The sequence below is a fragment of the Diplotaxodon limnothrissa genome, linkage group LG6 (genome assembly GCF_057381915.1).
Source record: "Diplotaxodon limnothrissa isolate DT_005_m linkage group LG6, D_limnothrissa_male_GT1.1, whole genome shotgun sequence".
NCBI classification, from domain to species: Eukaryota; Metazoa; Chordata; class Actinopteri; order Cichliformes; family Cichlidae; genus Diplotaxodon; species Diplotaxodon limnothrissa.
Window position 1 is genome coordinate 18215996 of NC_140601.1, and position 15586 is coordinate 18231581.

The 15586-nt window shown below is 40.4% G+C and overlaps 1 protein-coding gene across 1 annotated transcript in view; it reads right to left on the reverse strand.

The window, feature by feature from the left end:
- Nucleotides 1–5489: 5489 nt before the first annotated feature.
- Nucleotides 5490–15586, reverse strand: part of hhip (hedgehog interacting protein) — a 37675-nt gene continuing 27578 nt past the window's right edge. Inside the window, exons 12-13 of the mRNA XM_085356891.1 lie at nt 8010–8158; nt 5490–7828 (exon numbers count right to left, since the gene is read on the reverse strand). Of these exons, the coding sequence (XP_085213017.1) occupies nt 7632–7828; nt 8010–8158 (346 nt within the window). The 3' untranslated portion in view covers nt 5490–7631. The remainder of the gene's footprint in view (nt 7829–8009; nt 8159–15586) is intronic.

The window sequence follows — 15586 nt, forward strand, 5'->3', positions numbered from 1 at the left end:
ACCTGCGTGACTGACAATGACTTGATTGGTATAGAAAGTTGCAGCTTAGGGTTATAGTTTCCTCTTACATCGTAAGTTAGGGCGTAGATTTCCCACAGAAGTCTATATCAGACTTAGGGAGGTGCACGTCAGGTTACATACTGGGTTATGGTGTAGGGTTCAGAGGGGTTTGATTTCCTGCTGAAGCATAAATTGGGTATAAGGGACCAAACTTTTTTTTATGGTTTATCTTTACTAAGTTCCCTTTCTTCATGTGTTGTGCTCTGAAATTTACAGAGAGAGAGAAAGAGTTTTCAAATAATGTTTTCAAGTTTTTTTTACAGGGGGGGGCGGGGGGGATTCAGCTGTCATAGAGGGAGAGGTGGTGTAGGTCGCCCGTCTATCAAAGGGCTAACACTGAGTAACACAGGGCTGGAGACTGGTAGGTGACAGGCCTGGCCACCACCGGTTGCTAAGGAAAAATCACTATAAAAGTGATTACTAAAGCTCCAGTCATGCATGGCTAGAAATTGGTGCCCATCGGTCACAGTTTTTCCTATTATTATTAAAACCCTTGTTTAAAAATTGCTTTTCTTATTTACTCTGGTTATCTTTGTCTAATATTAAAATTAGACACATAGAGAGAATAGTGCCTTTAAACAGTTATAAATCAGGAAGGAGGCAAATACTTTTTAGCCATATATTTTATGCACTGCAGTGAAAGGCTAGTGCAAACCAACAAGCTGTGACAGCAGTGAGAAATGGCTCACCAGCACCATCAAAATAAAATTATTAGTAGCTTACAAAATAAATGTGTTTTAGTTAACTAACTAAATATTGTGTGGTGCTTGTGCTGAGGTTTCCACACCCTACAGGAGAACTGCGTCTAGATGCTCCAGACTGTTTAGGCAATCAGACTCTTGCACCTTAATAGCAACACATACAGATACACCCTAGACACACACACACACTGGCAGCCTGAACAGGGACTGTCGCAGTAAATTTATTAGTACAACAGTTTAATCAGTCTCATCTGTTAATGTCTTGCACAGTAAGTCTAATTTACTCCTTGTGCGCATCTATTCATTATTTATAGAGGTATTAATTATCATTTGCAGTCCCGAGAGTAACTGGCGACCTACTACGAAATAGAAACACAAGTAGATAGAGCTTAATGAATTATTTGCTTTGTTCTGGCTGAGGAGAAAAGGAATGACGTGTCTCGTTTTAATCACGGGGCTATTGTTCTGCTGCTCTGTGGGTCTCCTTCTGTTACCCTATAAGTATTGCTTGCGCTGACTCTTGCAGTCATGTATACAGTATTATAGCATGCACTTCCAGCCATCTCAGTCCTGCAAATATTTGGTATACAGGCTCCTCGTGTTTATTCAAAGTACTGGGTTACACTGTTTGGGAAAGATAGCCAGACAAGGGCCCGTTGGGAAGGAAAAAGAAAACTATTCCAAATGAAAAGAAATGATTCATGCCGCTGATAGTGTATAAACTAAAATATATGTTGGACCTTGCAGCACTATTGGACAGTTCCACTTTATGCAATTTTGATTGGATCTGAACATTGCATAGACAACTTAGTATCGCATTACTCTAAATATGGCAGTGCGGGCTCTTTGGTGTGTGTGTGTGAGTGAGTGAGACCAGAGTGAGGTGGGTGGTCTCCGCTCACTTATCATTACACAACACAAAAGCCTCATTGGTATTTTGAGAAGAAAATTAATATTGCCATCAGCAGCGGCTCTTGCGTGTGTGCCTCCATGCTCGGACCTGTTTGTGTACTTCCGAAAAACGGAGTGGAGAATTTCCACTTCAGATGTGGAATTTTCCCAGCCTGAACTTTGAGCGATGGCATGACGCTGCATGACGACATTGCAGCCATCACTGGGCTTGCTCCTCACTGACAGCTCTGAAGGCAGCTTTTCCATTTGAAGCGAGAATGAAGGGAAAATCTGCGGTTTGTAGGCGCGCTGTCTCCGGTTTAACTTAAAATATTTTCTCAGCATCCTCTTTTTTACTCTTCTTACCTGGCCGGAGGTAAAACTGACAGTGGAAATGTTGCAGCTGAGTTACCAGAAACTCACAATATGCGGCCAAAGGACGTGCTTTTTTTTCTTTGATTACCATCCCGTTTTGACAGATTTATCCAAAATCTTCGCTAACACTTCATTTTATGAAAGCCTGCATTTAGTAACTATACTGAGGAAATAGACACTGACAGGAAACATGCTGAAGGCGAGACAGGAAATATGTTAACTTTCCAATAAGTTCCAAGAATCGTTCAGCAATTTAGCATAAAATTTGGTGCAAATTACAGGAGAAAGTGACATGAAAGGAAATACAATTATAAAGTTCAATGCCTCGAGCCATAAAAAAACAAAAATCCTGGTTTTAATTTGGGCTTTTTCCCTTTCGAGATCGTGTCCTCTTGCACATCTGGATAGCTTCCAGTGCTCCTGCTACTTTTAGATCGCTCTGTGGTTCTTGCACTTGTGGCTCAATCATCACTCTCTGTGAAATGACCTGACGTTCATGTCAATGATCTTTACTGGTGATGGGAGCTGGGTCTTTGGGTACAACTCAGCGTCAAAACAGCAGTTCTCAGTGGAAGATCCCACAGCGGCCATGCTAACAGTCCATGCCTCAGGTCAGGAGTGCAACATTCGACACCCACGGGGTCATGCATCCCATAGCATCAGACTTTCAGTGTGATATTCGTGCTGCGAGTTACTGGTTGAAATATTTATCCCAAATTACTAAACTGAGGTCATACTATTTGCCATTATGTACCAGGATACAGTGCTTTGAAAAGGAGTGGTTTAGCTAAGCTCTATGCTCCTCTGTGTTTTACCCAAAATGATGCCGTGTTCTATTTACCTCAGAAGTTGGATATTGGATTTGACATCACTCTCTGCATGCGAATGTTCCAGTAATAGAGTCAGAAAACCAAGAAAAACAGGATTTGTTTTGCCTCTTAGCGAGGTAGAGCATGTGTTTTTATGTTTGCAACCGCCATCTTGGATTGCTAACTGAGGGTTGGTGGGACTGCTTCGATCTTTTGAGCTGGAAATCGGACTTGAGCGTTCCAGATGAAAAAAGTTAAGTCTGGGAAATGGAAATTTTAACTTCCTACTTCAAATGGAACTCAGTATGTCCCTGTTTTTGTTTTTTGTTTTGACACAGTGGAGATCCAGGAGACAAGTAGTGGGAACAGGACTTTCCCAGTGTACAGTGACGTTAACCTGAGCTGCATGAAGAAACATGGAGAGATTGCCCTAGCTGTGATTGAAAAGCGATATAATCACATGCTACTGTGAAAGGATGATTTTGTGGTCTGATTATTGAACTGCTTCCTGTTGGAGTGCTACCAAATTACTCGCCAAGGGACTTCCAGCTTGAATCAACACAGTGTTTGGATTCCTCCATCAGCTGAAGTCACCCAAATGACTGTGGTGAATGGATGTGGATAATTAATGGGATTGTTGTTATTTTACTTTAACAGTTAGTATGTAATAGTTGGTACCACACAGTGTAAAAGATGGGTGTATCCATCTACCACTGGTTTCTGGCATTTTGAAGCTTCCATGCTAGCATTTTGGCTGCTGCCTGTTTTTTTTTTTGATAGGGGTGCAAAGCACACACACACACACACACACACACACACACACACACACACACACACACACACACACACACACAGGCTAATTAGTGCTAAGTGAATTCACACAGTGAAATGGTTTCAATTTAAAGATTCAAAGTAGTGGATGAGGCCTAGCAGATGCTAATCACCTAAACTCACCTGTGTAAGGACACCTGTCAATCAGAAATACCATGCCCTTAACTCAGTTATCCAGCTGGACGAGTTTAAATATAAATCATCACATTCAAGACTTGTTTTGTGGAACACACTATCCACACAGGCCAATATTACTTTTTACACTTCTCGATACTTTAACTTGAGTTTGAGTTTAACATGGGAGTCTGTGGGGACTGACTCCCTTTAGGACCCAGCCTGAAGTGGCACCCACAGAGCTGTAGTCTCCGTTATCCCCGCATTGGCTTCATTTGTCATCTGTAGGGATGGGTATCGTTTAGGTTTTATTCGATACCAGTACCAAACCAGTACTTTTGAAACGGTGCCGGTGCTTAAACAGTGCTTGAACCGGTGCTTAAAGAATGGAGAACACAAAATTGGTCCAAAAACCTCTCATGTTCAGCTGGGTTTTTTTGTAAAAAGATAAAAAATAATAATAAAAAAAGATAACAAAAAGATAAAAAAGATAAAATGAAATAATGATAAATGATAAGTGATAAAATGATAAGATAAGATAAAAAGATAACAATGTTAGCCTTTTCTGCAGCTATGGGGCATATATGGTATCACTCTTGGATGGAAGCAGGGCTTAAACAATGGAAAAAACACAAACTTTGTCCAAAAACCTCTCATGTTTAACTGTTTTCCACTTTTTCTTTGGTCATTTTAGCCTTTTTGGCCAGGGTGAAGGAAGTATCTGCCATCAAACAAGAAGACAGCCGCATGTAGCTATGATGATGTTTGCTAGTTCACCTTACATGCATTAATGTAATAACGTGATTAGCCTACTCAACGTAAATTACACACGAACAACATTAAGCTACTCACGCAGAGAAGAACGGCTGCTGCTGCATCATCATCCGTCATCATTTCTGCTACACTGGCAGGGCTAGGGGCCAGGACTCTACTCTTCGGGTTTTTGGGGGATGTTGCTAACTCCAGGTCCGATAACGGGCACCACACCCGCAGTAGATGTGCCCGGTGTGAGGTCTCGCAGCAAGCTATCAAATACGGCACATTTCTCGGCTTTTAACAAAATGCTATACGTCGCCAGGTTCGTCGAGTTACCTTCTTTGCACAGTATCACCTTATAGCACTTGTTGCAGGCTGCTGAGTTTGCATCTTTTGCTGTGAAGTACAGCCAGAGTTTGACCGCCTCGCCTTGGGCGTTTTTAATCTGTAGCTCTGCTCTAAAAGAACGTACGTACCTGGGCCCGCCTACTATCCTTGGAAACGTAAAATGATTGGCTAGAATCTAAAGTGTATGACATCTCAGGAAAAAAAAGCACAGAAATAAAGCACCAAAATGTGCGCTGCTTTTCGGTCTGGTTACTACCATTTTATATCAGAACTGATACCGGTACCCATCCCTAGTCATCTGTGAAGGTTGCTCCTTTTTCACCAAGCTCTGATTGAATAGGGAACCCTTTAATGGCTGTACCACTCCTTCATAAGTCATTCATGAAATGTTTTCACTCCTAATAGTTACATTTATAGTTATGTTGCTCCAAGTTGGTCAATTTTAACTGTTAAAATTTTTTTATGTTATAGTACACACTATGAACTGATTAGAAAATTTATATAAGAAAATCATTTTAAAAATAGATACTTTTTTTTAAACATCTTAAACAAGAGAGACAAATATTTCAGACATGCTATACATTTTAATAGACATATTGATATTTCTGAAGAGAAACCAAGTTATCCCTACTTTTATTTACAATACAGGAATACAAAATTGTCACATACAGTACAATGGTAAAAACAACATAGAGAATTTAAATAATTATTTTATTTGTGTAACTACTTAAATAATGAAAATGGTTATTCTATTCACACCACGCCGTCTCAGCAGCTACAATGCAACTTTCACATTAAGTGCTAAAAAATTATAATTTTCCATTTTACAGCATGAATTCCTTTTTGATGTTTTAAGACCAGGTACAGTTGTTTTATTTCAGCAAACACAAGGAAAGCAGGAGATGAACAATAAGCACATCATTTATGGCCACTAAACTTCAATTGACTAAACTTTAATTGAAAATCAAGTTATTGAAACTAGATTTTCAAAATAAAAGCTGTGGATAAAGTACAAGGATAAATATTTTCCTTAAAAACTTAAAACAACAGCTGTCAGTTCTGGGAAGACTGGCTTTACGGGTAGTGAAGAAGAAAAGTAAAAAAATTAAATGTTCTTATTAGGATGAGTCTCGGGTTTGAAAGAATGCATCTATATGCATCTATAATAACAAACACATTCTTAAAATTTCTTGCCTTACTCTGGAAATGCTCACAAGAGAATTTGCACTTTCTTCCTCAGGTTAATGCCAGCCCTGTCTCTGAGCTCCTTCCACACTGACTTGGTGGCCTGTCGAGATCTTTGATCATCTTACTACAGAAGCACAATTCTGACGGTCTTGCTGTGGGGGTGGGGGTGGGTGGGTTTTAGATGAGCTTCACCAACTCCTCCGAATGACTATTTGCAGGCACAGACATGCGTTACTTGTACTCTGGGCAAAAAAAGAAAACATCCTCGCGTGTCTTTTATAAAAGCTGCATATGTATAAGTACAACATGAAATGACATGAACTGACGAGCTTAGTGTAAAATTGCTTTCTATAAACACCATATTCTCCCATATATTATTACGCTTAAAAAAATAAACCCTCCTCTATGATAACAATAGTAATGCTATAGATTTTTTTGTAGATTTTTTCTTGTATTACTAAGTAGGTAAGCTCTATTGGAAATATACATCAGCGCGTTTCATCCCTTCCCTTTATAGTTTTGACTTCAGCTTTCTGCTTCAGTGTGTGACGCAATGAAAAGAGTTTGTTAAACCATACCTGTGACAGTGTGCTGTGTGAACGTGTGGAGCTGAAACTACTCTCATTGCGCTTTTAATAAATGTTGAAATTAATTTTGAATAAAAAAGTGAATGAAAGGAAAACGATACAGTGCATGAGATTCGAACACTCCGTTCAAATTGCATGAAACTGGCGCTGACAAAGTACAATGTTCTCAACTTGCTCATTCCTACGTCTGTGTGTAGATCCTCTCTGTACACTGATAGCAAATGAGTGATACGTTCTTTATACTGTAAATTGCTGTTTATGACTATGTACCCACAAACTGAACACAACATAAATGAGTCAACACAGCCTTCCTCTTGTTAGTGCTTTTGGAATAGTAAAGCAAAAAGCACTGCAGGCTCTATGAGACGCATGCCTCGTGCTCACAGTCTGAGTGCGTAGACATTTATTTCTTTGCTAGGTTTTCAACGGACCGTGAACACAAACTGCATCTTGAGCCACCCAATTCTGAATCCTTAATGAACTCCTGAATAATCAACTGTCTCCACTGAAATGCCTCAAACTCCATTTTTCGTAAGGCAGCATAAAAGTCTCGGGGTTTTAACAGTCCGCTCCGGCAGAGTTCCTGTTCCTGTGGAGCCAGTGAAGGCGTTTTTAGAGCAGCAGAGGAAATGTCTTAGTGGAACTCATCAATCAGCTGTCTGCAGGGCTCTCTGAAATGTGAACACGGCTTGGATGCCAGGCCTGGTGTTCAGGAACAAGTAGCTTATAGGTAAGGAGAGGAAAAGCTTGGTATGGTGATGTGGTTTAAAAGCAGTCTGATGGGGTCCTGCATGTGTGTGTGTGTGTGTGTGTGTGTGTGTGTGTGTGTGTGTGTGTGCTTGCCCGTGAGAATGTGAGGGGAAATTAAGGGGCCACATTTAGCAAACCTCTTTAAGAGTCTTTTGAGGGCGAAAGGTAGATGTGTGTAGACTTGAGGATGGATGATGGGGAGCGGCCCCCTCCGCACACCACTATACGACGTACTTGGTCAGGTCTAAGAGGTACGAGGTCATGTCGATGATGTGGTCCACTATCCCGCCATTCTCCTGGTCGTTGGGCATACCCCGCTCGCTCTTCTCACACTGGTTTCCGGAGTAGCCACTCTTACACAGGCACTTGTTGGGCTCCACGCAGACTCCTCCATTGCGGCAGGCTGGTTCACATTTGGCTACAGTCACAGGGTATGAGAGAGTGAAAACACTTTAAACTTTGTTTTATTCAGACGTACTCTGATTTCTGATTAGGGAAACTATGGCAGATATTACTGAACATCTTTTCCACATCTGAAGTGAAAGAACACGTCGATGTTGGTCCATGTTATACGCTGAGGGCGACAGATGCACTCTTACCGACTCGGCAGAATTGTCCTTCCCAGCTGGGGTTGCAGCAGCATTTGCCGGTGGGAGTACAGCGGCCGTTCTTACAGTGTCTGGAACAAGCTGTCATCAGCAGCTCCGGTGGCTCCACCTGATGCTGGCACTCCTTAGGGGTGTAAGGCCTGCAGCAATTGTTAAAAAAACAGAAGAAGACAAAGTAAGTATTCAGCAGACAGAAGCCTCTCAATATGGTGATTAAGCCACAGCGACAATTTATTATAACCAAATAAATAATACAAGACATTTCAAGTTAATAACCGGAGAACATATTTCAACTCTTAATAATAATAATAACACAGAATCAGAATTGTGTTGATTTATGAAGGGAAAATGTGGTTTAAAGGCATGTAGCTTTGGTATAATTCACTGTTTGGATGACTGCATGTCAAGAGATGTGCTATATGTTGTTTAAATTCTACCTATTAATCAGCATCTGCCTCAAATGAATGAACTGCTGTTGTGTCCAAAACAGAAATCAGTCATTCAGCGTCCACGGGTCGTTTAATTGGGCTTACACAAGTCTGTTTAGAGGTTTGAGCCTCGCCCACAAACACATTTAGTTGCCAGATCACAACAGTTTCTACAAAGTTTCACGCAACCTTTAAAAAAAAAAATCCTGTTAAACAAAAAGCTGAGACTAAACAAAAACAAAACACTCATCCAACTCACACTGGCTGAGCTACACAGTAACACTATACCATGATTTAGGATGGGACTGTAGGAAATGTGTTCTATTTAAGCATCTAACACTTGACTGTGATGTATTGTGGTAGCTATTTATTTACCGCAAAGCTATTTTTGAATGGTACAACAAGACAAATCTGCCATCGCACGCTGCGTCCGTGATCTCAGATTTTCGAGCCTATCAGGTTTTGTTGATATGTAACTTAAGTGGGAAAGCACTTTTGAAGTGAGGGACTTTAAGATGTAAACTTTTAACTTGCCAAGTTAAAAATTTATGTATTTGCTCCTGAAGGAGGCGTGTGTTTCTTTTTCCAGTGACATGTACGTATTACCAATTAATAGCAAGTTAATATTTAAGCGTGTAGTTGGGACATGAGCCGCTTCATGTGTGGTTGTTTTTATTTTGAATTCTTATTCGAAGAACGAAACGACATACGGGGTTAAAGCATGGCTCCCACAGATATGAACACGGTTTGGAAAATGCACACAGACACAAACAGAAACATCTCCACACCATATGTGCCAAGTTTGAACACCAGAGAAGCATATTATTCCATATTAAGACAAACATCCAGACACGCACATCAGCAAATGGGCTGAAACACAATTATTTCATATCACGCTCCACAAATCTGGAAATAATACAGTGAGTGCGTAATCAAGTTCGAATGTGAAGCGTCTGTTGGTGCACACACACACACACACACACACACACACACACACACACACACACACACACACACACACACACACACACACACACACACACACTTGCTAGTGTGTACATTTGTGAAAAGGAGAGAGAGGAAGAAAAATAGATGTGTAAACATTCTGCTACAAAACATTGTTGGACATTAAGGCGTGTGCGCATATGTCTGACACACAGGCAGGGTAACTGGACTCTTGTGGACCGGTGCTGGTATGAGAGGCGTGAGCAGTGAGGTCACTGAATGTGTATGTATGTAATTCTCACTCCACGATAGGACGGGCCTCATCAATCATGGCAGGGGAGCAAATAGTCAATCAGCAGGAGAAGCCAAAACTAGATTGAAGACATACAACCAGCAATTTGTATATTAAAGCTCAAATCAGCTATTTTTAGAATACATATTACTTCCATCTGGGTAGCTGTTCCTATGGTAGTCACGTTTTACGTTACAATAACATCTCAGAACTTATCAGAGTCTTACGATTGTGTTCTTTCCTGTTTTACCTGTCTCTAAGAGCGAAGGCTGCCCGCAAATGGCATCAATAAGCCTTTCCTCCATTTCTGAGTGTCGGAGGTGTCATAAGAGTTGCTCTGACAGGTTTTGGTAATGCGGTGTAAATGCCAACCTGGATTTGCATGTAGTAGCCCCACTGAGCAGGTTCTGTGAGTAATGAAGCTGCTCAAAGTGTTTACTTTGTGTTTGTTGTGGAAGCACCACTAGATACTCATTCTATTCTGCTTTGGTGAGGTGCTGATCACCTGTTCCAGCAGTCGGTACTTCGGTATAAATTATTTTCATTTTACTTGCTGTACAGATTTAAATGAAAGATGCAGTTTTATTACAAAAAATACTAACAACTGGGGGATAAATACACTTGATTTTGTGCATACTAATTATATATTTGAAGAATTTCACAAATATATGTTAAATAAAGAAAATCTTAAATGCTGATTTCCTGATTTGAAAAGTGTGCTGCAGGTGTTCTGACAGACACACTGCCTGTGTGTATGTGTTAAAGTTGCTTTAAATTTTGAGGATGGAGTGTCGGTGGGGGTTGATTCCCATGCTCCCATCAGCACCCAACTCCATACTCCATCTCTGCTGGCTTTTGTTGCTGCAGGCTGCATGTAGTTAAAAAAAAAAAAAAAAGAGCAAAAGAGGGGAGAAAACAGAAAGAGAAGGAGAGGGAGAAAGAGTAAGAGTCCCTAGAGAATTGGGGGGGCTGGTCTGTAGCTAACACTGTTAATAGCAGGCAGGGGTCAGCAGTGCTACTAAACAGCCTGTACGACTGCCAGGGTGGCTGTGAAAACAGCACCTGCTGGTAGCACCACTTGACAAAGGCAGCTGGGTCAACAGCCACTGTGGGAATTTATCAACTTTGGGAGGGGTGGCGTATGTGTGAGAGTAAGGGAGTGGGAGAAGGCGATAGTGCTTCCACAAGAGTTACAAGTGGAGAGACAGAAAGAGAACAACTAAAGTCAGAGAGTGGTATGAGACACTGATCATGCCATAACTGAACATAAAACAGAGCAAAAAGTGACAAAGCACGCAAGCACAGCTGCAAAGATAACATACAGAACAGGGCAGATGAATGCAGGATCAGGTTCTTTCTTTGTGTCCTCTCTTCTTCCCTTACGTCAGTTAAACATTAACAGTGACCATCCTTCAAATCTTCCATGTCGAAGGAGTGCGAATGCTCTGCCTCAAACTTGTTATCAGTGTGTATCTGTGTTTAGCTTGTTAGCTCGCAGGGTCTGTTTGATTGACACGAGGTGTATGTGAGAAAAGGGCTATGGAGTGGTGTACACTGTGCACTCTAACAATGGCCTAATCAAACGGCCCAGTGTGGTCTCTTTTGCTGTTTTGTCATCGAACTCCATTGTTTGGGGGCTCCTTTTGTAGCTTCTTTCCTTGTTTTAATTGTGTAAGAAATTTACTGTGTATTGTAGGAGCCAGGGCTATTCAGTGGGACTAGCAAGCAGCTTTGTCAAGGGGAGGACCACAGCGGAGATGTAGGAAGATTTAGGAGGGATAGGAAAATAAAGAAAAGACTTTTTTTTTCCTGTAGCGTGCTGGGAGCTGGCGTACCACACACGCACACAAGCTCGCATGTGTGTGTGTACCCACCACCCACATGGTTTACATCTATGCACACAACACACAGAAAAGCACACATATAGATAAATATATCCACGAAGGAGCACCCGTGGTCTCCTTCCTCAGCACATCTAGTGATTTGTGACTTCCATGTCTAATGCAGTTCATAAAGGAGGTCCCAGGGCCCTATTTGAAGTTCACTGTGTCTTTTTAAGGGCTCTGCTCACTGTAATTCAATCAGTCTAGCTTGCAGCTGACAAAACCCGAACGTGTGAAAAGTCCTTCTCAATACTGCTTTCCCTGTGACGAGCTGCAACATGAAGAATGGCAAATTGCATTTTGTACCAGAAAGCAGCAGGAGATCTGGCTCTATATGTTAATTAAGCTCCTGCCAAGGACTGACCATAGGAGCAAGGTGGGGGTGCAACGTGGGGATTCTGAATTATGATGTGATAAACACGTAACTTTACTGTATGACCCTCAGAACAGGTAAAAGGACATAAAACAGGTTTGTTCCTGGCACAAATATAATGCTTTCACTGTACAAATAATTGTTATTAAATGCAGACTCAGTGGGACAGAAAAGAAGCAAAACCCAGGCCCTGAATACCTGCAGTATGTTCGAGGCACACTCAGGAGTGCAGAACCAGGGTTACTGATGTATGTTAAAGACAAGCAACAAAGGGTAGAAATTACATTTAATCACTTTGCTGTGGAAAGGTGAAACATTAAACATGCTTCCACAGATACCTATTCTTATCTTCTAAACTCTAAGGTCCTCTCATTGATCGTTAAACCACAACCACATCTTACAGTCACCACACTGAGATACGGTCAGTAAAGATATTAATGATAAATATTAATGCATATTTCTATCCCACTGCAACACCAAAAACAAGCCGCGCCTTTCTACATTCTTGCTTTCTCTCGCGTACAACCTCAGTCACACCACACCCATTCGGCATGTTTCAAAATGCATGGTGGCCTATTTATTATTGGAGGGGTACTCCAACTGACAAACAAATACCTAAAAATGAAGTCATTTGGCCAGGACGTGTTTACACAAACACTGCTGAGGGATTTTATGGTTGATGTTTCCTTGTAAGCCTTTACCGCTCCCCTAACGGTTCCTCTTTTTCCCACTCTATGTTCCCAAACACAGAGTTGATTAAAACACAGCGTGAGATGCTATACCGGGCCACAAAAACCACCACACTCTAAAACAAACCTCTGTCTGAATGGGCTTCAGAGTCCAGATGTCCCTGCAGTAGGGAAGAGAAAAGAAGGGAGGACCACCAGACTTGATAACGTGCTGGGGTCAGACACGTTAGCTACCCTATTCATTTCCCCCCCTTTGCCCCCTCTCTCCATCCTCCCTGTAACAAAATCCTAATAACGAAGCCAGAGTGTATTAGGAGTCAGGACTCTAACACCACAGGGTCCACACAAACTAAACAAGTCCAGTTGATGGTGGAAAGAACTGTTCTCTGGGAGAAATGCGTCCAGCAGCCATGCCAGAAAACATAAATACGAAGCAAGCCATCAGGGCCCCCTTTGAAACATCTGTGCTGTAATTAACTGTGCTAATGCCTGGGTGGCACTGCCGTCACCCAGGAATAATAAGATGTGAATATGTTTCTATTGTGTTCTTTCTCCTCAGTATGCTTATGCTACTTTATTTACTTCTCTTAATCACAAGCCACTCATTCACTTGAACCGGTAGGCCTACAGGATCTTATGCTCTCATCTCCCTGCAAAAGCACTGATTAAAAAGATAAAGCACAATCACTGAGTGGGTTTGGCTTGAGACTTTATATGCAGTTGGTTTGAATTACAAAGTCTTCTTATGTTTGAAGTGATTTCTGTACTGCAAATATTACGGATCAAACTTTTTATACATCCCTCTTGTATTTTTGTGGGTCGAATTCATTCCGTTTTCATATTTCCTCATCTTGAGTGACAAATGTTTTTCACATGTACTTGGCTCTCCAAGCAGAGTTTATAGATCTATCACTATCAGAATGATTTCTAATACTGCGATGCATATGGTAAGGATTATGATATGGTGACATGTACTGACATATAAATGATGAAGCTGCACTTGTGCACATGTTCCCTCCACAGCTAATTAAGCATTAAACTGGAAAAGAAATGGATTTCACCTCCCAAAGGGAAGTAGACGTGTGCTGGAGGGTTCGAATCCACCACCCAGCTGTGGCCTTCTCTGCCTGCGTGTTTGAGCTTCCTCCCACAGTCCAAAGATACGCATGTTAGGTTAATTAGTGCTTCTAGACTGGATGTAGGTGTGAATGGCTGTCTGTCTCTCTGTGTTAGTCCTACAATAGACTGGCGACCTGTCCAAAGTGTACCCCACCTCTTCCCCTATGACAGCCAAGATAGACTCTAATCCCTCTGTGACCCTGAATTCAATAAGTGGAAGAAAATGAATGGATAGTGTATCTACATGGATATTTTGGCTATACAGAGTTTGTCCATATCACCCTGTTAGTGGTTAATATGTTGAAATGTCGCTACTTGACAACAGGTGTCTTTGTCTTTTCCCTCACACTTACCAAAATATCACTGTTGCATATTTAGCATCTAACCAGTAGACAAAAGTTGAATAAAGCAATAGAATCAGTGCTGCTAGCAGTGTTTTTCTAAGCAAACAATTTGAAAGGCTATTTTTTTTTCTCCAGTAACCACTCAGCATCCATTCTGGGAAGCTGTAATGTGCATAAACAATTCTACTTGCAGGAATGTGTGTAAGCAGTGAGGATGACACTGTTCTTCAATGTGATGATCTGTGAGTAACTAAGATCTCATAATATGCTGTTAGGCTCATCTAAATTTCACAACAAAACAATCACAGCATGAAAATAAAGCTGGTGGTTTACTGTAGTTCTTCCATCTGTAATAGGCAGTCCTGATTAGGGGTGTTAACGGATATGACTTTGCTAACAGTGAAGTATTCACCTGCATTAACACTTATTCACACATTAACACATATTGTAAAAAAAAAAAAAAAAAAAAAAAAAAAAAAAAAAATATATATATATATATATATATATATATATATATATATATATATATACACACATATATATATATATACATATATGTGTATATATACACATATATATATACATACATGTGTATATATATACATATATCTCAATACTAAGAAACTAACTGACAATACAAAATTAATACTGATTAGATCATCTTTAGCAATAGTATTGATATCAGCACACACACACACACACACACACACACACACACACACACACACACACACACACACACACATCATAGATAACTGCACAGAACCTAGCTGTTGTCTACAAGCATTATCCATCTACCGGTAAGTATTAACAGTTACCTTATAGCCACACTAGCTGTCTATTATCATTAAGAAAGAGGCTAGCAGCTATGGCTAATATAAAAAAAATGATAACCTTAATGCTTGAGAAAACCTCCTGCCTGTCTGTAATCCTAATACAATGAGTTCATTTACCATGATATCACAAATATTTGTATCTAGAAAGTATTGTGTTTCTTTTGTTTTTGATCAAAAATAAAAAATATGGTGCCAAGTCACGAAAAGTGCAGTGCGACCTCAGCCAACCTTACATGTTTACCTTACTGTATTTTCTTTATGTCTGGCAACCTAAAAATGCTGTCATCATTGATGTTATTCGTTTTATTGTTCTAAGAGGAAGTGTAATTTTTATCAAAATCAAAAATTCAAAAATTGTATCTAGTATTTAGAATATTTTCCTGGGTATAAGGAAAATCAAGTATCGTGACAACCTTAGTACGTACAGCGTTTGCTGCTTCACCTTTCAGATATCATCCTCCTGAATTATTTTTCCAAACTTTAGCTGTGATTATGAATTCATGATATCGGTTAAACAACTTCACACTGTTGAATTATTTGCTTGTATTTTTTAATTTTTTAAACCTCCTTAACTTTTTAAAGCTGCGTTAATATGCCTAAAACAGTTAACGGTAAGAATTGGCTAATAGGCTAATAACATGCTAAGGTAACAATTATAA